The sequence below is a fragment of the Plectrocnemia conspersa genome, unplaced genomic scaffold (assembly GCF_051122295.1).
Source record: "Plectrocnemia conspersa isolate PC_06_02 unplaced genomic scaffold, ASM5112229v1 ptg000004l, whole genome shotgun sequence".
NCBI classification, from domain to species: Eukaryota; Metazoa; Arthropoda; class Insecta; order Trichoptera; family Polycentropodidae; genus Plectrocnemia; species Plectrocnemia conspersa.
In genome coordinates this window covers 15968491-15994556 of record NW_028277168.1, presented here as the reverse complement: position 1 = coordinate 15994556, position 26066 = coordinate 15968491, and the positions used below count along the sequence as shown (strand labels likewise).

At 27.9% G+C, this 26066-nt stretch overlaps 1 protein-coding gene across 1 annotated transcript in view; it reads left to right on the top strand.

Annotated features, from left to right (window-relative positions):
• Positions 1–26066, top strand: part of LOC148236035 (1-phosphatidylinositol 4,5-bisphosphate phosphodiesterase epsilon-1-like) — an 88554-nt gene that overhangs the window by 13083 nt on the left and 49405 nt on the right. The window contains exon 2 of the mRNA XM_088184566.1: positions 17954–18025. Within this exon, the coding sequence (XP_088040692.1) occupies positions 17977–18025 (49 nt within the window). The 5' untranslated portion in view covers positions 17954–17976. The remainder of the gene's footprint in view (positions 1–17953; positions 18026–26066) is intronic.

Below are 26066 nucleotides of genomic sequence, written 5' to 3'. Positions count from 1 at the left end.
TTTTTTCATTTGCTTTTTTTGCATTTGAAGATCTGTAATCAACGTCATAAACGTAAACAAAAAGAACAGGGCTTATTTCAGGCATTTTTGTTGTTGTTGTTGTAATCATTTAGTGATCAGTATCCCCGAAAAGCTTACTTTTTTTTATTATCAAATAATTTAACTAGTTCACATATGCTTACTTAAATATTTATCTTAAATATTATTATATTGCAATTTTAATATATTTATCATTATTTCTATTTTAAATTAAAAAAATAAATTGGAGCTTTCTGTGTTAAGAAGAGATGAAAATTCGATAAAGCGCTTTCATCGTACAAAAAAGTTTTGCATTTTGTTTAATGTTTTATGGGGTTAATTGCTTATTTTTTTAATATCAATTATTTTTCATAATAGAATCGGGGTCGGACCCGGTTAATTTTGAGAAAATTTCCCGTAGGAATGCTCGTACATTGTTTTCGTTTCAACCGTAATCCAATTAACAAGTTTATATTGTCGCTGGCAATTACGAAAGGAATGAATTATTTTAAAAGGGCGTGGAATAATAATATCATAAATAATATATTATAATACATAATAATAAAAGCCCGCATAAAATGTTAAGTATTATTTACTCTTTTGATTTATGGCTAGTTCATTTTAACGGTTCATACATTGAAAGGTTTGATAAATATCGGTATTATCTGTAATACAATATATAATATATTGCACGTACAAAAGGCTATCAATATATGGGATACTCCGATAGGACCCATTGTAATTTATCATGCAAAGATTTTATTAAAATCCGTTAGTATGTACTAAAAATTTATATTATTTCATTGCTTAAAACGTATTATTTTTCGCTCAGTCTGTGTATGAAGGAAAAGATAAATGTCGCAAATACTTCAGCATGTTTTTAATTCTAGAAAGACTGAAAGTTCTTACAGCCTTAAATATTTTGTTACATAAAACTATGTCTTACTAGTATATTTGTATAAAACGTTTATTTCCACTATCTTACGTGAAAAAATATTGCATTGAATTTGATACGCTTTTGCGAGTGATATTTGGAATGCGTGTTTTTTTTCTTTTGTAAACATAAAACCTGAGAAATTTGACCTACAAACTGGGATCACAATGGAATCCTTCTTGATTTAAATAAATAATGCGGTACTCTCAACTATATCGCATTTTTATTGTAATTTGCTATATAAATATACTCTAAAATGCTTGCTATTTTTTGCTTGCTTACTAGGTAACCATTTTACGCTATTAACAAATTATGTTCATAAATGAATTAAGTGTAACTGTCTTTATTTTTGCATTTTTTTAATATATATTGTAGGTTCAATATGAAAAGAAAATCAATTTGTAATTGCACAACAAGACTAGCTTTATTTATATGAAAAATTATACACTTATTATAGTTTAAAAAATTGGTTTATCTTTAATATTTCCTTATATGATTATGGCAAAATTTTACATTTTCATTATACTGATAAATATTTATTGAATAATATTATTGTTTTTACGATTGTGAATCGTGTTGTATTAATTTAGTCGTTAATTAAATAAAGGTCCTAAAGCAAGAATATATACATTTATATAAATCTGTATATATTATTTATTGTATTTATTATTTATTTTAATTTTAATAATTTATTTAGCTAATATTGCTAATTTTTACACTAAAAAAATTCAGCTAAACATACATATTAATACATATTATAAACATAAACAGAAAGTATTAAGATATAAATCTGTATGTATATGATCTGTATTAAAATTAAAGGTGAGAATTGTGTAGTTTGTAAGGTATTGACTGGTAGCCCAGAGGTCGCGGGTTCGAGCCACGGTAGTAGCCTCTAATATGTATTTATAAAAATACGCTATTATTGAAAACTGGCCTCGGCTTCAAAGTGACATCTATTGATTATAAATTAATTATTTAGATGTTACCGATTCATAGATTGAAAATGTTTGATTGGCCCATTTGGTACAAATTTGCTCCATTGTAACGCATCAGTTACAAATGTTATAAAAATAATCAAAATATGATTTAAAAAAACATTTTTTTTTAAATTTTTTTCACAAAGTAAAAAATAGTATATTGTACTTAGTTTATTTTGATTGCTACATTGAGCAGCAATCCAAATCTTTAAATTGAATTTTTTTCAATGTAAAAATAAAAATATTTTTTTCTGGAATAGTCTATCTCCGAAAAATTATTTCCGGAATAATCACTGTCCGTAAATATCGTGTCTATAAAATTCTGTTCACAAAATTTGTGTGCAGAATAATTTTGTTAATAATCAGCACAGATAAATTACGCAATTTATATGTAAACAATATTTTTAAATATTTGTAAGAATAAATTCGTTATCTTGGTGAAATATTGCCTGCGCTTCACATATAGTATTCAAAAAGATAAAAATGTTTTTAGTATGCCGTTAAAAGTAAATTTGAACAACATAAAGAACTGTACATGGTAACGAAAATGAAATTACCGCTATATAATTTTATTTTTACAACAAAAATTTAGGGATTTTTTTATTAAAAAAACAATTTAAAGTATTACAACATCTGTAATATAAAAACCATTCGGCCAGGTTAAAATCATTTATCACAATGACGAATTAATCGCTTGAAAAAGCGTTAAAAGCGCAATAAACGAAAATGTTGTGTCTTATAATATACAACTTGCCGACAGATGCATTTGTATGTGACGATCAGAAATTCCAAGGGATAAATGCCCACAACATTTATCAAAAAAACCGTTCGGTGATTATACAAACACAAAAGAATGTATGGCATTGACGAGTGTTGACAACTGGCTACGAAACGTGCTTACGGTTGAAACCTGTTCAAACTTTAACGGTCACGCAACTATTCTTATAAGAAATACGTCAGAAATACACATTTCTAATTCTACCCCCAAATTGTCGATAGAAGCCAGAAAAAAGGCGCATTCTCAACCAGACGCATATTCATTTTCAACAGAAATTTACAAGGAATTCATTTCCAACAGAAATCGTAATCAATAAATTTCACTAAATACTCCTGACAAATGAGAGTTCATACAAAATCACACCAAGCGGAACTACGCCAAAAATCGACCGAGGTGTTTAAGCTATGACGTATGAAACCTATAGTTAAGCCTGCACTTTAAATACGACTTGATTCTAAATGCTACGAGTATATTACGCATTTATAATAATTATACAACTACGTGACTCTTATCTCGTAAAATTACTGCACAATAATATTATTTTATACCTAAATGATCTTGATTTTTATTATAAAAATATACACGCTGACACCTAGGTCACTACAATAATATATTTAATCAGAAGTTAAGCTTCATTTTACATATTTTCATATTTTTGCCATATTATTTAATGTTATTACAGTTTTATTGAAGTATCGCAGTTTATCGGATATCAGTAGCAATTTTATATTATCTTATAGGATCACTTAACATATAATAATTCATATACGACACTCGTTCATTTCGTTTCATGAGTCTTGCTTAAATTTCATTGTACCACGAATGAATAAAAAAGCTTTGGGGTGATAATAAATATGTAAAAATGCGTTTAAGCTCGTTTGCTTTTATAATGTGCAAATATTTGATAAGGGCTCGGGTTTTTCGCGCTCGGCTGTGTGTTGTAATAAACGGACGCCATAATTTGCTATAATTGAACGCTATGTAAATAGAAAATTGGTAATGAGAGTAACAGGTAATGAATGTAGATTTTCAAATAATTTATAATTACGAGCCAAAGACTCCCCCAAGTTTTCATCTTGTGCTCTCGTGTCTTTCGGCCTACGCACCAGAGGATTCCGCGTTTAAATGTTCATTAATTAAAAAGGGCGAAAATTCCTTAATAAACCGCGGCGAATACGATGATGTCGTATCAAAAAGTAATTAATATCATTTGAATACAATTATAACGACTCTTTTCGACGGCTCGACTTGAAAGCATTTTGGAAGCTTTATACGGCTATAGTTTATTTAAATAATTAGCATAAGATATATTTTTAGAATTCATGTTTTAAATTATAAACATTTATTTTTGTGTGTTTTATTAAAAAAAAACTGTCCTACAAATATATTTTTCCCTTTTGGCAGTGTGTTATTATTACAAAATTTATAAACTTTTAATCATTTAACTTTTAAACCATTGTCTTATAATAAAAACAACAAAAATAGATTTTGTGCAACAATCGAGAACACGACCCATGAATTTATTTATTATTATTGTATTAAGTGGCTAAATTTTCCATTCCTTCCGGCGATTTAATTAAAAATTCAGGATAATTTTATTTTATATAATATACACCTTAACAATATTATTGAAAACAACAAAAAATAATGTACTTGAACTTTAATTAAAGAAAATAACTAAGACCATCCCGCAGCGCAGAAATTCCGTGTATTTTACTCATTAACTGCTTTTTTCTAGAAAAAAAATGTCTATTCTTTTCTCAAATTGCTATTCTGTTTTATAAGAGCAAAATAGTATTTTTACGTTCAATGTATCATTGCGTTGAAACGGCAAAATATTTCAAATTTTACAACTACACTTATAGATAATTATATGTGTTAATCTTATGAGTGTATAATAATAACCCCTAATCTTATGTATTATTAATAAAATTATTATGTTTTGTATATTTAAAGAGTGTCATTAATCAAACATTGACAAAATATATGCTCTTTTTGTGTATGAATTGTGACGGTACAAAAAATATTATTGTATATTATATTAAACACATATTTTGATATATGTATATATACATATATACATTTTTAAATTATTTGTTTATATACATAATTTACATAATATGCTTACAATTAAATTAATATTTTACAATAGCATCGAAAAACATTTGAGAAATTATAAAATAAATTAAGTAAAAAATACTTTGATGATGAATAACACAATACATTTAATTTTCTCATATTGTTTATTATTTTCTGGAACTTCTGAGCTTCTAGTAATCGATATTTGTTCTTGCGTACCGTCTATCGTGCTTATCGTCATTTAGCAAATTTAAATTGGAATAGGAAATTTATACATATTATATATGGATAATTTAATTAGTCTTTGCTTGCCGTAAAGAAAATATACAATGGGATATGAAAGTAAATCTTGCTTTATCAACAATTTATGTTGTAAACTTAATCCGTATGGGTTTAAAAATAATATTCACAGAACGCTCAGCTTGTATTAAGGGTTTAAAATTAAAAATTCCATTGCAAATAATTACTATGTACCTACGTTATGTTAGAGATTAGTTTTTGTAATCTAGAGGTCCCACGTAGTGATTAATTATTTAAACAGAGTAATACACAACGGGAACTTGGATTGCGTCTTTTCAGTATTCCATGAGTGAATCGACTTGTATTAAAAGAAAACAATTTTATGTATACTTAATGTATTAATCGATAAAGTCCACCGAGAAGCGATCAGCCAACTGGCTTTGAATGATTAATGCATAACATACGGCAAGACATGGTTTCATTGTAAAATACAAACAGTTGTTGTTGGTACGACCAGGGTCCGAATCTAAGCACAAAGGACCTTTCAAGTCGCAAATGTTTATCAGGGAACACCAGGGTAAACCTACATCAAATGACCCACAATTAAACGCTTGACTTTGTCAGGGCGTTCTCTAATGCTGCGCATGTGTTCTATATATGTATTTATATACATATGTAACATTAAATATTATTCAAGTTTAATAAATCGTTCTGTATTTCGTCTTGAATGAGGCATACGATAAATTTTGCTCTAACCTCAAACTGCAAACAATGTGAATACATACATGATGCAATAATGTGCATCGTATAAATTTTAAGTGTCACTTTAGCTTTAGCTTCTAGTATATATTTTCATATTTTCTACTACCATATGATTTTAAAACACAATTTTGATTTATAATATTTTTATTTTTACCTACATTATTTCTATCTGGTTATTAAATATTCAACAATATTTCTTGATTAACTATTTTATAGTGTAATGATTAATTTAATTGCTGTTACGTCTAGTCCATTTACTGTTCGCAAAAATGTGTTTTATAAAACATCATTATATATAATTTTTTACTAGCATTGGGTCTTTGTAGGTGCCTTTGTCTTTCTCTTAAGTAAGCAAGTATATATGTTCTCTAAAAGATGCTTGGACAAATTGTAAAAATGTTTATTTAAACCACTGCCTCCTCCAATAAGTCTTTCAAATATTTTGAGTTAGGCTAGATTTAATTTTTCTGTAGCCTAACTCAAATGTTAATAAAAATACATAAGAAAAGCTAGGTTAGGTTGGGGTATCCTGTAACCTTAATATTATTATAAGCACAGAAGAGAATTTAGAGCTAACCTAAATTTGTTAAACTCAAAAAATAGTTTGCAGGCGCGTACGGTAAGATACATTCTCTTTCGCTCACTCGCGTGCTTAGTGACGCACGCCTTTATCTCTCACTCACTCTCGTAACTTAACACGCGAGCGAGCGAAAAGTAATGTATCTCACCGTACGCGCCTGCTAGTTTGGAGTAAAGAAATTTTATTAATATGCTCTTTATTAAAATTTGTAACAATGAAAGAATATATTTTATGCTAGTGACCACCTAAAAGAACCAATTATTAAAACAATATTATTATTGTTTCTAGACTATGACTTTATTGATACACCATAATATTTTAGAGTTTTTAGTAAAAATATTCTAAATCTTTAAAAATCGTCATACTTTACAAAAAAATATTTTTTATAATATTTTTTTATGGAATACGTCAATATTCAAAAATAAATCCATTAAAGGCCTGGCAACCAAGAGTTAAAGTATTAATAATCATAAAGTAATATTAAAAGTAATTAATTTTCAATGCAGAAGTTCTCTATTTTTTACACCATTATTTTATAACATATGTGAGGAACTATTAAAACTTACTAGTAGGAAGGTATTAAATATATTCTAATGAAGTAATATTATTGCTATTAGATTTAATTGACCTCATAGCACAAACTTTTGACTTGTTATCCTTAAATTTCCATTTAACCCAAAGCATATTTTAGCGGCTCGAAATTTATCTTAAACATTTAAAGTTATTTTGATCTTTAAAAATAACAACAATAGCAAAAAATAAATTGCAAAGACTAATTAGATGTTTTATAATATATTATAATTCTACTAAATTATTATTTTTAGAAATATATTTTGTCATGATCCCTTAAAAATTCTGCAGAAGGCATTGATCGAATTCAACTAAGCTTAATACATGACAAAATTATTTAATAAGTCCAAGTTTTAAAGAGTGCCAAAATTAACAACAAAGTCTGACTCTTGCTGTTTACTTATTTGAAAAGTTTTAGCTTTGATATCAGATAAGCAACGCATTACAACATTTTTTCGTTAAAAATTTAATTATAAAATCCCACTTCACGTTTTACAGTACGCAGCTTATTATATAAGTAAATATATTTAGTTACTGCATTTATATATCTCCAGAACTGTACTTGTAATATGCGAGAGTATAAAAAATATTCACATTTTGCCGGAATCCTTTCAACCCATTCACTTCGTTCTGTAGGGATTTAATTCTCGGCCTAGAGATGATCGTTTGCACGATTTTTATGGGAACCCTTTCTGCTTCATAATCCTAAAATGTTACCATGGAAAATGTACAGGTCATACGCATATATTCTTTTTGTTCTGAACGTTTGCGAAACAAGCATCGTAATAGGAATATTATATAAGAAAAAAATATAGTTATACGTTTGTTTGAAAGAGCGACAAGAAATTTGCTATGTAACTGAAATACAAAACTTCCGAGTGTAACGACGATGACATTATATTTTCATGACGACTAAAACAGAATTTTTGATTAGTAAAGACTAAACCAAAACGACGCTCCATTGAACGGTGGAACTTGCCTTTGCTTTCTCCTAATTTATATCAGCTATCCATCAACTTGAGCTAATATTTCATGTCAGTTAAATGCTTTACTTGAAATAATTAAAACGCGTTTAGCAACTCAGAATGAAGATCAAATGGAAATATGCGCATCCGTATGATAATTAATAGTGACCCCATACACATTTCTAAAATATTTCAAGATTGAATAAATTTGCTAGTCTGGGTTACTAATTAAGTAATGATTTACAAATGAAAACATCTTATAACCTATAATAAGTTGTATCTCACCCGATTAAAAATTATAAACTGTTGGTAAATATTATACTGTTATGTAGATATATTTTCAATCTATCAATAAATATAATGTATTAAAAATCACCTTAATTAAAACTACGGAACACAATAATATTGTTAATATTTTTTAATTGATTAAGTCTACAATACATATTGAAAGCTAATTAATTAAATAGGAAACTACAATTGTTTTCATAAGTGTAATAAAAGGGCTTAAAAGCTAATGCAATTAAAATTTTAATAATGATTTTAACACAATCATTTAATTTTTTTTGTGTTGAGATTGATCATCAACTAGATTTTTTCAGATTACCTTCATTCCTTAGAATAATATTGAGGATATTTACAAATGTCGAAAGAGGTTATTGCGGTCATTATTTCACATTATTTTTATTTTATAATAAGTCATTACATGTTCAATCCTTGAGTGCAGAATACTTTATTTCTTATTCACCGATAGTTTTTCGAAGATGCTTCAAACATTTCTTTTTCTCATCATTCATAGTGTATACTATATCTTGTTACACAGAATTGGTAACGAATAAAGGATACGCTCTTATATATTATACATACATTTATGAATATGATACATATGCATTATACATAATACAATAAAGGATCACCTTTTTCCTGGTGCTCAAGCCACCGTTTTGCAAATGGCCGTAGCTATTCTTCAGTCGTACCATTATTGTCACCAGTTTTTAAATATTACATCTAGTCGACGCTTCTTCGTGTGTATATTCGTTTCATAACTGCGACAATCTTACTAAAATACTGCTGACAGCAGAAAAATTATCTCATGAGAATTCGTATTATTTAAACTTCATTTACACCTTCGTTTTACATTTTTTTATTAGTTGGCTCACACGAACTTTGCATTGTATAGTCACGTCTTACTTTTATATCTACCCTTAAGCATTGAATAATTTCGATTATCCATGTTTAGAATATTTTTTGTCTAAAACAAAACCTATTTTGTTCCTACAAAATCACATTCGAGTGTTTAATGAATAAGAGCTTGTTGACTTAAATATTATATGTTAAAATGTACTTGACGTATATATAAATAGAAAATAAACTTTTATTGCTCTCCTAGGGCGTCATAGTTTTCGGTAAAGCTATACAAGTTATAGTTGTAAAGTTGACTTGTTTTAGGTATGAAGATACGATATGAATATTTATTTTATGAAAAATTATAAAATAATATTCTGAGAGTTGACTTACAATAATAATAAATAGATTAGACTCATTTTATTTTGGCAAAAATTTTTTATAACCAAATTATGGTTATTCTAAAAATCACATTTCATTTTAAAAGTCTGTCATTTAATTGTAATGAACATATCTTATATAATTAATACAAATTTGCTCTACATTTAATCATTAAAGAATAAGAAATTATTTGATCAAAATTATAATTTTATTTTAGATGTTATAATTAATTTATAATTTTCATGTTAATATTTCTTACATTTAAATAAAGATTATCTCTGTTTTGACAAATACAAATCTGCATTATCCTTTTAAATCTTTTTTAGAGTATATACATATCTTAAATATATCGATCATACTTGAGTTCAAGTATTAACCCATTTCATATTGTCTGTTACAAGTAAGAGTTTTATTTATAAAAAAATCGCACATTCAGAATCGAACATCAAGGTCGGCTCTGCTCTTGCGGATAATTGAGATTGTTTTTTTTTTATAAAGCATTACAGTATTAACCCATAAACCACGAAAGGAAATCGCTGTCAATAATTCAGTAACACGATTTGCTTCATTGATGAGTGCCATTAGCCTGTTACGAAATCCGATATCCCAAGGCATTAGTTAATACGTTTACTTTAAAGTTTAATCAGACTTAGCCGTTCATTGATCCGATCACTAAATACAAATTCAAACTGAAATATAATTTATGAGCTCGAGCACATTTCTCAAAGGATATCACACGCGTTAATCTGTAAATATACTCAAGATGACGAACAATGTATTATACTACATAACAAAAAAATACAAACATTTTAAATGTGTGGACATACACTTAACCGTAGTGACATAGATGAAATATCGTTCTAATGTCGTGTAGCTCGTAGTACTTAAATCTGCTTGTCTAAAAAAATGATTGATAATTCTAGATTAGCAAAGCTCTCGAGTCACTGCGAGTATTATTTATCATATTTCAATATAAATGGATATAGCAAGTAGCTAGCACATTATTTCTTAGTCAATTAATTTTAGCTTAAGTTAACACATAAAGTGCTTTTCACAATTTAACGATTACTTATTGTTGACATTGCGTAACTTGGTTTATTTTAATTTCATATTCGGAATAAAATTTTAGTTAATGTTTTATTTAAACGTTGAAAAATCAACATGAAGTATTTTTAATAAAGCAACAACTATAAAACACAGCTTTATTAATAAATATTTGCCGTTTATAATAATTTTATAATATCGTACCAATTGGAAAATTTATTGAAAAAAATTAATGATTAAGTTTACATGTAATGATTTATTTTTAGATTTATAAGAAAAACAGGCTTACGATATAATACTCTTGATGTAAAATATATATGTATATTTATATAACAATTATGAATTTATTACACTGTAAAATCTTTATTGAAATAATTATTATTTCACTCGCAGTTAACTTCTTAGGCTATCAAGGATCTGAGTGATTTTTATATAAATTTCACTCCTTACAATAATTTTATACTCATTGCTATTAAAACAATAGTTTTTACATCTATTGTAACGTTATTATAAAATAAATATACGGTTACATTGGATACGGTGAAAGTATGTAAAGGATTAGGTACAATATAACTATAATAATTTATTAGTAAATTAAATAAAAATTACCAAAATGTATTAGTATAGGTGATTAAATAAATTAATGTTAAGATATATGCTCTTCTATTACCCTTATTTACTAAAATAATAGAAAATAGCAATCATTATGCGTCTTTGGAAAATAAAATTAATAACGAACAGTTTAACTTTGGCTTAATAATCATTCGACAATACATCAACATAATAGTTTAACGAACCATGTATGCACTACTTTAATATGAATGTGAGGACGGGTCTTTTATTTTTAGATATAGAAAAAGCTTTTGACGCAGTATGGCATAACATTTTGATTTATAAATTATACAAACACAAAACCCCTAACTCTGCTACGAGAAGTAGAATCTTTGCTGCTTCATTAAATAATGAAAACTAGATACTGTATAAAATTCTAACTGAAGTTCATCTTTATTTTGTATACGAATAATATCCTAAAATTAAAAAATACGCGTTCATCTATTTTAGCACGTGGTTACGGTCTCAAACTAATTGCGAATGAATTACAAAATTCTTTTGAAATAATGAATACATATTTCAACTAAAATACAACAGAAACGTAAAGAAACTTTGCGACCGCCACCCTAAAATTAATAGGACAGACACGTAGGATAGAAAACTGACATTAAATACCTAGGCTAATTTTGGAACTTTGATATAAAGGGCTCTCTGCAATTGCGGCTCTTAGACCGATGTATAATAGAAAGAACAAAAAATAAAATCTTAATCTATAAACAATTAGTCAAACCTATGTGAAGTTACACCAGTGACACTATTTTTTTCTAAATTACAAATAATGTAAAATAAAGATATACAAATAATTTATATAATAGTATATATTTGTATACTACTCTTTATAGACTTGACGATATCAAAAGTTATTTTCATACCAGAAAATATTGTAAAAATATTTCGCGTAACCACAGAAATCCACTAATCTCGTGTATCGAAGATTACGACAAAAATAACCTTAATTTTGAATATAAACACAAAATTTTAAAGCATATATTGCTTTAGAGACTGAAGACAACATATCAATGATTTCAGATCTTCAGCTAAATGTACTCAAACTAGCATTTATTGTTTTTTTCCCTTAAATTATATACACTAACGTTTTATTTTTATTTTTTTATTAAATTATATTTAGTGACAAATTGTTAACATGAAAATGGTTACAAATCAGTAACATTTATTATATAATATATAATGATATGTCTACAAAATTATTTTTAATATTGAAATAAACGTTTTATATAAAAAAAGATAAATATTTAAAAAAAAATTATGTATTCCCTTTTACTATCTAATATATTTAACGTAAAATTAAATTTAGACTTTTTTATATTATATAGTATAAGAATAATATTAAAGTCAAAAAACTATCTAGCATCTATGATCCATATTTTAGTACCAATTTTTTTGAAAGAGTTAAGAATCATTTAATTACGAATGGTTTTCGCGTTTCTTAAATACGGCCGTCACAATTTGTGTCCTTGCTAAGGAATAAATGAGAGAAAATGCTTATAAATCAAACGTTGTTAGGGATTATTACGTCTCTAAAGATATATAGTATGAAAGCGTTTCGGCAATTTGTATCGTCGTTCTCGTGTAAGCGTCTCGCTTGTTATTACAGGAAAAAGCATATTTTTACCGCGCGGAGAGAAACACACACAGAAATTGTCCACTCGAAGTGAGGGTGCGTTCAATTTGAGCCGAACAGGGGTAGGTTTGCCGTAGAACGAGAGTGGGCTAGGAAAACAGGGTGGGATGCCATAGGGGGCGATGCGGCGGAGCACATCGCTAGGAGTTGAAATAGAAACTCAAAAAGGGACTTAACGCGATGCGAAATAGTCAAACTCCATCGGGGGCTTTTTGGTTGGAGTTATTTTTTAGAATTGCGAGTCTGACATTGCGCCCTTTTTTATGCAGCGCCAGCTACTTAATCCCCGGGACACTATTGCGTGGGTTTTTATTGTTTTGGTACGTGATGTATGGATGTAAGATGATATTTGTAAAAACTGGCACTATTTACGTATATTTTCTGTGACGGCTGAGATTGAGCCAATTGCAATAAAATATTTTTACTTTAGTCTCTATCAAGGTCATGGCAACCTGGACGAGGCTTTGTGATAAGTTGAGGCAAATAGTAATTGAGTTTCAAATGCAATTTCATATAGCTTCGGGAATTGTGTTTTCACTTTGATCCTAAAAGAGCAAAGCATTATTGCACTTTAAAATATTGATTAACAGCCAAGTCAAATAACATAGCTTCACAACAACGTTAACAGCAGTATGATGTAAATGAATTTTTATTGGACAGATGAGTTTTTCGTCTTTATATTTTACTATAAAGGATCTATCGCTCATTATGATTTTATATATATTATATATATATAGCGCGGTACTGTCTTTTTGATTTTAATTTTAAATCTCATGTGCCACATTTTGTCGAAAGCCTGAAAAGCAGCTGAAATATATTATATAAGTATGTATATAATATCTTGTAAATTTTTATTAATCTTGTTTTCCACGTGGTGTATTTATTAAATTGTACCGTACTCTTGCAGAAAGCCAAATTGGTGGCTTGGGATTATCCTCCGTTTCTGTAGTATTGGATTTATTCTAAGTAACAACCTGTACCATTTTACGTTGTGACGGAAAATATTGAAGTATTATTTTTGTGTTTAAAATGTTTGTAATTTTTTTACTTTTTTTCAGTAGTTCTTTTTTAAACATATTACCTGTAATTAAATCATGCGCTGGAGCTTTTTTGAGACTCATATCACTTTAAATTAACTTCTCCTATTTATATTTTTTTACAGGATAGTTGAGTTGATGTACTGCTTCCATAAATGAATTTTACCTCTTTATTTTAAAGACAGCATGCTATATAATACAAATATTATATTAGTATTTTATTTAATATATAATATATCTAATAATTGTACAATCGTTAATTGTAATCGTCACTTTTATATATTTAATTTTACATTTTTTAGCTTTCATTATTAGAACCTATTATGAACACTTATTCAATCGTTCGCCTTTGTAATGATTTTATTAGTATATACTACTTTTTATTCTTATTGATGGGATTTATTGGAAATTTGTAATAATAATTTACCAATGGTTGTGGCTATCGTTATTTTGAATTAGGTATATTCTCACATGCGTATTCATATAATGTACATAAACGTATTTAAATAAATTTCCATTTTTCATCTCCCTTCATACCCTGATTTATATAATCACCTCTTGTTGTTATACTAAAGCACATTTCGACTTTTCATGGGCATGAAAATGTCACAAAATGAATTTATTGCGATATAAAAGATAATAATTCCCATTACAAACACATATTGATACATAATAAAACAGCATATGTTATCTATATGTTACAAGATAATACATAATTGTTATATCAAATTTTTAGAGGCGTGCTGTGAATAGTAATTCGGGGATTTCGACTGCAGTGCGAACTTTCCACGTTATCCACTATTAATAATATAATCTAAATTTATATGCACATGCTTGAATGAAAATGTCAATTGATATTGTATAACTTTTAATGATTTCTTTATATTTCGAATAATAATAATATTATTAATAAAAAGGGTTTAAAATTTAAATCCGAAATTGGCTAAACCCAAACACGAGGAGATTGTTTTAATTAAAATAGAAAAAGGGAAGAAAATGTGCACACAAAGGAAAATTGTGAAAAACCCACCCACAAGATAGACAATGTGAGTCATAAACTGGCTGTGGTGAAAAAGCTATGCATACGTTCGTATACACAATACAATAAAAAAGCAACTAGTGCTTTAATGGAGCAATAAAAGTTTGTTTATTAATAATAATATATTTATATATTTAGATATAAAGTTATAACTCATTTAGCGTAAGTGTGCGTATTATTATTTTTTATATTAATAATAATACATTTATTACATTTAATATATTTTGACGCGGTTTTCATTTCATGGTATTAATTTGTAAATTAACTCGAAAACTTTGCCAGTTTAATATCTCGTTCAGCGCTCAAAATTAACCGAGAATAAATGGCGGACAATGGTGAAACGATTTTTGATTTCATTATTATCCAATATTATATAAAATCTAAAACCGAACCCGAGGCTTCTCAACATATAGCTATTTAATTTATTCCGAGGAGCTTCGCTCAAAACAATCGCATTAGGACAAAACTCGAATTATTATTTGACAAGGTCGCCTTCGTTAAAGTTAATGAACCGAAACGGATTGGTAATCTGGTTTTGGGATTATTTTCCTTGCAGATTAGTTCGTAAATAACGAATATTATTACGTACAGCATGCAATAGCGCGAAAATCCGACGCGAAATTTACATACGAAACCCAATATGCGAGGAGCTTCCGAACAATGCCTTAATTTTGCCGCTTACATGCTAAAGGTGAAATTCAATAAGCTTTTTTCCGGTTCTTTGAACCTTGCAAACGGTCATATATTATTCGGCGCGTGTTTTAGCTACTTTCCAGCTGTAAATACAATCTTAATATTAAATTACTTTTGAGAAAATACTAGAAACTCGATGATGAAACGGTTGATGAAGGATTACATGCACAAAGAATTTGTGCTAAGAAATCTCAAATAATATTAATGTAATTGTCTTTTAATTTTCTCATGCAAATTTATTTTAAGCCGCTTAATGTGCTTAACCGATTAAATCCTTCATTCGCCAAGACCATTTTTTTCTTATTTAAATTTGAACCAAAAATATAAAAAATATGTACATACAAAATAATCTTAATATAGCAAAAAATAAACAACATTTTTTTAAGTAGCTCTTTAATTAAAAGATTGACTAAAAATTTATACTTAAATAATTCTATATTGTACATTGATAATAGAAATTTTCACGAGTAAAAAAATCCGGGCTCCCGTACTAACATACGAATCGTAAAAAAATGTCAGAAACAGCTGTTACAATTTTAAATTTTTCATATTTCAAATATGATAAAATATAAAAAAACCTTCTTAAATTATTAAAAAAATGAGATTTATGTTCACCGGCACACAATTTTTATGGCGTAACTCTGTGGAAAGCCCCATACATTATTTTAATCTGTCGATTCTTTTTTCTTTTTATCTGTTTAATAATGTATTTCTTTGATTACCAAATATAGAGTCAATTAATATAATTTTGAAAATCATAAATTATTTTTTGCCATTCAAATACTTTCAGCTTCCAATAAATCATGCATATTTTTAAACATCTGTCACAGACCCACCCTTTTTATGCAGCTATTGTGACATCTCATTATAGTTGTTTGTTTCTAAATCTCTTGCAGTTTTATATTACTGATTTAAACATTGTCATAATTACATAATTACGCAATATTGTACTCTTACTAATATTATAAGACTTAATTAGACTTTTATGCATTTTTTTAATAATCGACTCAATCATTTTTTTATTAAGAAACAGCATTAAGTATTGCCAGCGATTTTTTTTGCCACACTACTGACCTTCAAGTAAGCATTTCACGTACCGTTACATAGCATTTTCTAAAACAAACTTATACATATTGAAACATCGTACAAAATAAGTTTAGATTTATGGTAATTTTCGATCTCTAAGTATTTTATCTGCAATGATTAATTTTAATACTTGAATTTTAAATGATTTATTATTAGAAATCATAAGATAAAGCAATGCTTATAACTTGTTTAGATTTAGTATTAAAAGAAACCAATAATAACTTTCTTATATTTAGCGTAGCAATTGACCCAATAGCGTACTGGCGATTTGTGATTAATTATAGAAAATGAGTTGGCAGTAATATTTTTTTATATACACAGTTACACATATTTTATATTTTTACTGATTGATCATTATAGTAGCTAAGTCGTAGAGTAGTGTACGTTACATCTAAAAGTTTCTCAGTATTATGTATTTTACAATACTGATTATTCATTTTTATATTCACGAAAATATACGTATCAATCTTTCTCGTGGCAAGTATAATATATTCTTATATAATTATTATTATAAGGGAAATTATTTATAACTAATTTATAATAATGTAAAATTCCATTTTTTATATTTAATAAAATTGACTTTGTTTAACTGAGTTTTATATAAACATTACTTTTGATTGTGCAGAATTTATTTATTATATATGTTCTGGATACCATTACATTACATTTAAAAATTTTGCGCTATTAAAAATCGGCAAACTATAAAGACAAGAAAATCTTTATAAAACCCTAAAATGATAAAAATTTCATATTAATCCAATAGTCAAACTTATCAGCAGTCAAAAAATATTCGATAATATTGTATATAATATATTATTTAATTTGTAATAGTTGTAAAGCTTGGATAAAAATAAAGATTTCAGAGATGGTTTATTTTAGAGAATATGGAAAACATGCAATATTTCTTTTAAATTTTCGCTATTTCTATATAATGTATACATTTTTAGTAAAATATTTCAGTTACAATATATTGTATGGTCAAAAATCATTGCAATCTAACAAAAATACTTGCCTCTGAAATTAAATAATACATATTTAGATTTGAAAAGTGTATTCTCCAATCAAAAACAAGCCCTGTAATTCAAAATCGCTATGCGTACGCATATAAACGTATAAATAGCTATACGGTGTATGCAATTTTAATTTTGCTTATTCGTATGTGGGTTGAGCTATGTATATAAAGTTTTTTCGCAGCGTTCTCATCCATATTATTTAAGTTTCCTTACAGTATTCATATTGTTTTGCCCTTCAAAACGTTCTGTATTCAAACACCGCAAACAGTTATAAACGGAGCAAAACACCAGCACAATATATACCTATGCGAAATTAGTTCTTTCTCTAACTATACAATTATACAATTTTATTGATTTTAACATGTATATATTTTTCAGGTCCATGCTGACAAATCGATACAATGAACATGGTGAACTTGGAAGGAAACAAATCGGCGGAGCAAGACAATGGTAAGCTGCCTTTGACTTGTTTTTATTTTTTATATTTTAATTGGTGTTATTTATGATAAGAAAAACGTATCATATTTAAAGGCAAATCGTTTTCGCCTTTCAATCTGACCTAGTGCCTTGCGAAAGAATTAATTGCAAGAAGACAATAGAACGAATCTAAATGATCTAACCAGTGATGCCGAAAGCTCGAAAACTTTTCCAACCCAATGCTATCCAATCTTCTTTACTTCAAGGGCTTTAATCCTGTATTCGCCCTAACCCAAACAGAAATCAATATTGGAAAAATCTTATGATTTAGAATTTAAGCTACAATTTTGAATATAACATATAAATTTATACGAGACATGACCAATTAAGCACACCTGGGTTATCTCGATTAGCGTGGAAAATAAAAAGCTATGTTTTACGGCGGCTTATGATTAATTGCATTATAACATAAAATATTTCTTAAAAAAAGCAAAATAATATTTTTCTTCCCTATTATATATGGTGATGTATTGTGTACATATGTGTATATAATACATACATATATCGCAGTTTGGCTTTTAAAATATGTATAAGTATGAACACGTGCATAAAAGTTGAGAGTATACTATATTACAATAGACAATGTAATTAAAAGAAAACAAGCTTTGGAAAAAATTAAACACAATGAGTTCGTCGCTTATTTTAATTGGATTTGTAATTATAATGCTTTTATGAATTATTGGAATAGAAACGTACCGTTTTATTTGCTATCTCGACTGTATTGTTTTATTTCAGAGCATTGTTTTCAAACATAAAAATACTTCATAAATATTGTGTTTCGTTTTGCTAGTTAAATAAGGCTAGCCCTCGATTTAACGAAGTGGTGTGAGGCTGTGTCCGTTATTGCTGAGTGAATGCTTTATAGTTTAGCAATTAAACCAAAAGTCCAATAAATAACGAACTATTATACATATTACATACATATTTTGAGGTATACAATAACTCATTTATTTATGGTCCTTTGATTGCGCGTAATTCTATAAATATACTACATATAATATGTGCACATATTCTATATATTATAATATAGTTTATTCAAAACGTTTTAATCATTTCTAGTCCTTATTAAAAATATTATATTACATACTTAAATATCGTATATTGATTAATTTGATAAAATTATTAAATTTTATACTTTCACACTACATTTTTATGGCAATTTTATGCGTTTTGTGAATCACTTAGATATTTCCGTTTTTAATACAAGAGCTGTCCTTAGTGTTTTTAAAATATATACATATTTAGATGTGCTGATGTGCAGTATAATATTTTTGTGATTTAATCAAATTGTTTATAACAGAAAAAGAAATAATAAAAGTGATATTTAAATGATAGCACGATTTTACATCATTTCATACGAAGCAGCCATGCTTATGCATTATTTGACGAAAATATGTTTAACATATAGTTTGTTTTAGTACAAACGATTTTTAATTTTTTGAAAAACTGATCAAAAAAACAAATATTGCAGTCCAAATATTTAATTTAGAGAAAAAAACTTGGTATATTATGTTTTTAATAAATTTTTATTATTTTCAATAATTTAATAATACCTTGAAACTATGAATATGATTTTATAGTTCTTGCAGGAATTGAATTTATTGAATAGCAGTATCTTTAATATACTAAAATTTAGTCTATTATTAAACAACAATTTAGTCACAAAATGTTTAATGTTATATAATCAAAAATACCTTAAACAGCCCATATATATAAAAAACGTTGGGGGCTCAACTACCAGCACAATTAATTAGGAGATTATTTTTTAGAGCATTTCAAACAAATTAAAAGAGAAACCATCTCATCTATTTAAAATGTAAGCCCACACACAACTCAATGAAAGAGTTGTGTGTGGGCTTACATTCTCTCGGAGAGATATCGGGATTAAACAATTGCCTTATTATTTGTTAATATTTCACGTACCGTCTATTAGCACATCTGTTTCGAGACTTTAATCACTCGTAAGGACCAAAAAAACTACTTTTTGTGTTAAAATGCTAGATAGACAATGCATTCTACCCTGTGCACAAAACTATTGTTATTCTACCCCTTTTGTTAACGATCGCCAGAATGGCCATTTGACTGTTGCGCTTTCAAGGCGTAAATACTTTTCGAATGTATGTCCAGAAAGCGTCGCAATGGTTCCGCCAACATTTTCAGCTGCAATTTGTCAGAGCTGTTTCAAAGCGTCAATTTAAAAGATGTGATATTCGGTCACAAAGAGAGACAGGTAGAGAAAGATGCGTCCAGAGACGCACCAGTACCATCGCGTGACATATCAGCATCATTACAAAAACAAATCACGACAGATCACAGCCGGCAATAATTCAACTCGATACTCCAGCGACTATTAAGAGTTGTAATTTTATCTTTACCAACTGATAGCAGCATCTATATCTTCGTATATATGTAGTAATTCATATATGCTTAAAAATAAACTGTTACCAGATTTTTCGGATCTACTTTGTCTGCAAAGTCACACCCCTTCTGCCTCAAACCTGAAAGTACAAACAGTATCTAGAATAAACAAATATCTGCAAGTATAACATCATTCTTTTCATTACAAACGGTGAGCAGATCAGTTAAATATTTTGCCTTAAATTGAAAAAATTAGTTAGTTTCTCAATTAGTATTGAAATAGGTTTTTTAGTGATACTTTTATTTGAAAAAGTGTATTGAACTTGAGATCAATAGTTATATAATTTCCCGCCGATTCTTTCGTGCATTAAATAAAACACGAGATTCTGATTCTGGCAGCAGAAATAGTAGAAATAATGATCTTGTGTGATGGTATACTTTAAATATGATGCTATAATACAATAAAAACAGATCAATTAAATATTGTCTTCGTCAATATTTAATTAGTTCATGTCTAAAATAATAGTGGGTACTATTAAAAATACGCTTTAAAATAAAAAATATACATTTTTACTGATAATTTATAATAATATGTCACATTGTCCTTTGTGTTGTGTGGTGACTCTTTTTTGACGAATCCTATACCTCAGAGTGAGAGGCAATAACGATATACCCCTGTAATTGTACTTAAAATCCAGCTGGTGGAAGGCCAATCACTTAATCGCTCGATCACCGGTCTTTGAGCGCCACTGGGCAAAAATCTTCCCTTATACTCATTTTGCACGAACGAATCAAATGTATTACGCTTCTCTGGCCTTTTATTATAATGATATTTCGTCGAAAATCTCAACCAAAAAAGGACATGATGTCATTTATGAATATCTTCTTACAAGGGGTTATACTAAACATATATTATAATCTACAACTAGAATTCAGAGGCGTACATTCTTTTCAATCGATATTGAATAACGATAAATTACATTCGCAGTGACTCGATTCGAATCGATGGGAAAATAGAAGTCTGGTAATAATTTCAATTAAAGTTTCAATTCGATAGAATTTAATTTACACGTAAAAGGAAAATTTTCACGGTCACGCGGAACTCGATTAAATTTCGAAATGCGCACCCATATGATGCGGTCGCTTCTGCATAATACGTTTATGTAATTTGATTATAGTTATTGCAGTGTGTATTTAGTAACGTTTAATTTCATACGAGATATATTGTGTTTCATGTGATGTATACGTGTTATTTTTTTTTTATAACAATGCTTTTACGAGCTTAAAAGCTCTTTTATTATTAAACTTATTAAAGTCACGACGCTGTCGGATTAGAGGGGATATAAATATTAATATATTTTTATATATTTATCTAATTAATTAATATCATATTAAAGTAGCATTAATTAGCGTTAGGCAATTGAAATATTTTGAAATTGAATACTGAATTTAATTAATTATTAACAATCTATAGAGTAATTAATAAAACAATTAATATAATTCCGATCAATCACTTCAAATTTCGATACATTTTGCTAATCTAATTTGTGAACTATGTATTGAATTATCAAAGTAGCGCTATCGCATTATATTGTACTATTTATGATGCAGTAAATTTATGTATATGTGAATTTAAATTAAGCGAATTCCCATATAATGTCTATCATCCAATATGGCATTGAATTAAAACAAAACGAGAAACTACTACGTTTGCTATAAAATAATAATTTCTTAGCTAACTGTAATACATATGTATATAGTATTATATATATATATATATATATATATATATATATATATATATATATATATATATATATATATATATATATATATATTTCTTCCGTGTTAGATAAAAACATATAATAATATGTTTGTGTACATAAATTACCATCATTTGAAGGGTTTTAATTTCAATTTTTACAAATGTGATTATCGCTGGATTTATAAAACGTTCCACAAATAATTTTATAGAAAAAAATCTTTTTCTTGGATATTTTCCAGCATTCGAAAAGTCTTCGATCTTATCGCTAGATTTATTCTCAATTCCTAATGTTTATTTCGAAGCTAAGCTTTACAGCTATTATCTCGAATGATTTATTTCTAATTCTTACTTACACACAACGACCTTATTCAACCTTGAATCTACAAAGCATACGTACATATATTCTCATAAAATACACATAATAAACATCATTCTTATTCACGAAACGTACTATTAAGATATAAAACGGAAGCTATCGCTCATAAAAAACGTCAAAAGATGTATAAAGCAATCTCAAATTAAACAGTCACAGATAAATATTTAGAAAAGGCTTTTTATTGTTGTTTTAAATAAATATGTACGCCACGTTTTAACTTTTAATTCCGCCTTTGATTGTGAAAAATAAAAGTTTGATAGTCGAACAATAAAATAAAAGGGTTGAAGGTGGACAGAGGTTAAGGCTAAGAAGGCTCGAAGCTAAATTTTTAATTATGATTAAACTATACAATTAAAAGTTGGCCCGTGACGAGAACTTGTCACGCCGGATAATGAAAGCATTAACAATGGACGCGATAGTCTTCGTCGTCGTTCATGCATATTATAGGTTGGCAGTATAATCAACGCGAGGCAAAACTTCGAGGCGTCCAAAGGGCCAATCGAAGCTCGGTCACATGACCCCGTTAGAGCTTTTAAAGCTCCGCAAAGCTGGAGCACATTGTACGCTGTCGTAAAGGGAGTACGCGACGCGACGATTACAATTAGAACACAACAAACGATTTGTGAGATTCAAGAGCAATGGACAGGACAAAGAACCCATACTCCCATACAGATCCAGCTCAACGATTTGCGGGGGCCGGTGTAAAGTATTTTTAGGGTCTGCGAATCAAAATAATGATGATTATATCATATACGTTGTGTTTAATCTTGCATTTAATTTTCTAGCATAAATTGCATGTACTAATTGCAATAAATGTATCTAAATCAATAATATAGCTCTCAAATTTGAAAGTTTGTCTAAAGTAAAATAAAATATAAAATTAACTTAATAAAGTTAACGTATGATTATACAAAAAGCTTTAGGTAATCAATATAAAAATCGATTAAATCAATTTAATGATGCAGTTGTAGCATTTTCAATTTACTCAATTGACAAAATAATAAATCAATAAAAATCTGAATTATATAGTTAACCCTTTAAAGCGACTTTTTAGTGAGTCGTCTATTATTTTTCTCCACGGGTCAGTATCTCTTTTTACAAATAAATATAAAATACTTGGCGCACTGATATATTAAGCTAGTACAATAATATTTAATATTTAAGAAATTATAATTTCTAATTAATTTATTAACTTGTTTAAAAAAATTAAGTGGTTAAAGGGTTTTTATGAAATATGGAAATCAAGTATGTAACTAGTATTGATATAAAATATAAATGAAAAGTTTAAAAGCCACAAATCAAAATTTATACCATATACATTTGTATATAAGGACTTTTGCATTAACACTTTGAAATCTAGTTACAAATTCAATCGGTAGTTTCTGCTTTATTTAAAGTCCTGCTTTTCATTTGTGTGAAAACTTTATTAACGATTGTAGAGAATTAAATATAGATATATGTATAAAGATATGCTTTAAAATATTATTATGATTTTTAACTGCAAATATTAGGTAATCGTGTTTTTAATGATACAAAAAAACATTTTTAAATGTTTTATTTTATTTTAATGATTTTAAATATAATTTTATTCTCAAGAAATAACCTTCTCCCACCTCTCGGTCAATTTATTAAATCCACTAGCAAAAATTTTAGAGGTTTTGATGCAAAATATTTCGGTAGCCCCCTTTTCACATCGTCTGCATTTTGATTTTTTCCATCTATTAAGCATTGATCCAAATAAATAGTATTCAGAAAGATTAAAGTCTGGAAAATAAGGTTGAGAGGATAAAACCTTCCAGACAAATCACAATTTCATCACATATGGAAGCACATTGTCGTGTTGTAGAACTATTCGACTTCTATTGACAAGTGCAGTGCTATTCTTACTTTTTGTGCACAAAGATACAGTTCGTGACAATAAAAACTTACTATTATTGTTTGGCTAGATTTAAGAATTTCATATTACACAATCCCTTTAAAATTCCACCATACACACAAAATATTTTTTTTACTCACTTTTAGCTCAGTTTTCGAGATATGTTTGCTACTTGAAAACTGTATTTTACGACAATTGTCGTCATATAGCAGCCATTTCTCTTAGTACCTCTTAGTATCTGCAGATACGCACTGACTTATTATCTTCGTTTAATTCGTGTTTATCCATACACCTGGTTTCCAAGCCTTCTCAATATTCGTTATGTTTATATGAACTGGTAAATCGGACTTGTTTAGTTTACTGACTAGGTGATGGATAGTTTGAGTAGGATTTACTTCCATTTCTGCAGCCATGACATCGCTGGTCTTTGCTAGTCTCCCACATCTAAAATTGTACTTGATGTAGTAACTTGCTATTCGAATTTTTGTAAGCCTTTTTTGATATTTGCGAGTGTTTTTATAAGTCCTATTTGGCAAAGTTCATATAGCATACAATTTTGTATAAATAGTGCACTTGGTAAAAATTCAGTCCCAATTTTTTTTTAATTATGGAACGTTGAGTCGTACGTTGAAATATGTGAAACTTTAAATAAAAAAAACTACATTTATTTTGGAATTCATATGCTCATTAAAAAGTAGCGAATCTAACCAGAAAATAGTATCTTCCCTAGTTAATTAACGTAAATAGTAATCATGACACACCATTAATTTTTGATAATGAATAATATTATTTAGGTTAACGAGAATCTATTTATTTATTTATTTTTTATGTATAAATACATAACCATAACCATAAAGACTTTTATAACAACAAAAATATGAGCGCTACAGGTTTTTCTTTACACACTGAGATCAACTCGCGATTAGCGAAAATTTCCAGATTGCTTTCAACGTTTCAACGTTCCACATTTTCAATTGCTAATAAAAAAAAACGATTGTGTACAGATAAAACTCCTCTTTGTATTCGCGTAAATATTGTGTCAAGGTTTTGTAGTATATTAATAATAAAAAAAATGTTGGTATTTAGTATTATTTCATATAATAATAATTAGGTTACGAATTAATGAAGCGTTGCCATCACGAATGGCAATAACTTCACTTTATTGTTTCTGCAAAATCAATAACCCAAAGAAAACGGTACAATATACCAATACATATATATTTTCTATTATATATTTTAATTGAAAATAGGAAACTTATTTGTTTAATGGTTAGTAATTGAATTATACCAATGCAAGTCACAGTGTAAATATTAATTCAAAAGTATCACCGATGGTATTTTATTAAAGTCTGTACTGTTCCGTGATTTATTTTACAGTTTTATGGAGCAGTGCTTATTAAACATATATTCATTGTTCCTTAATTATTCAGTCGTATATTTTCCATTGTACAATTGGAGAATTCACGAGAGATGGATAAAACCAGGCTAAGATTTCTTGTTTCTATTGTAATAAGCTCAGACAGTATAAATGCATTGTGGAAAGAACTTAACGTTAACCGAAAATGTATCGTTAAGTAAAATATTGTATTACACAATTATATTCGAGTTTTTGATCCAAAATAATTTTCATCGCATTATA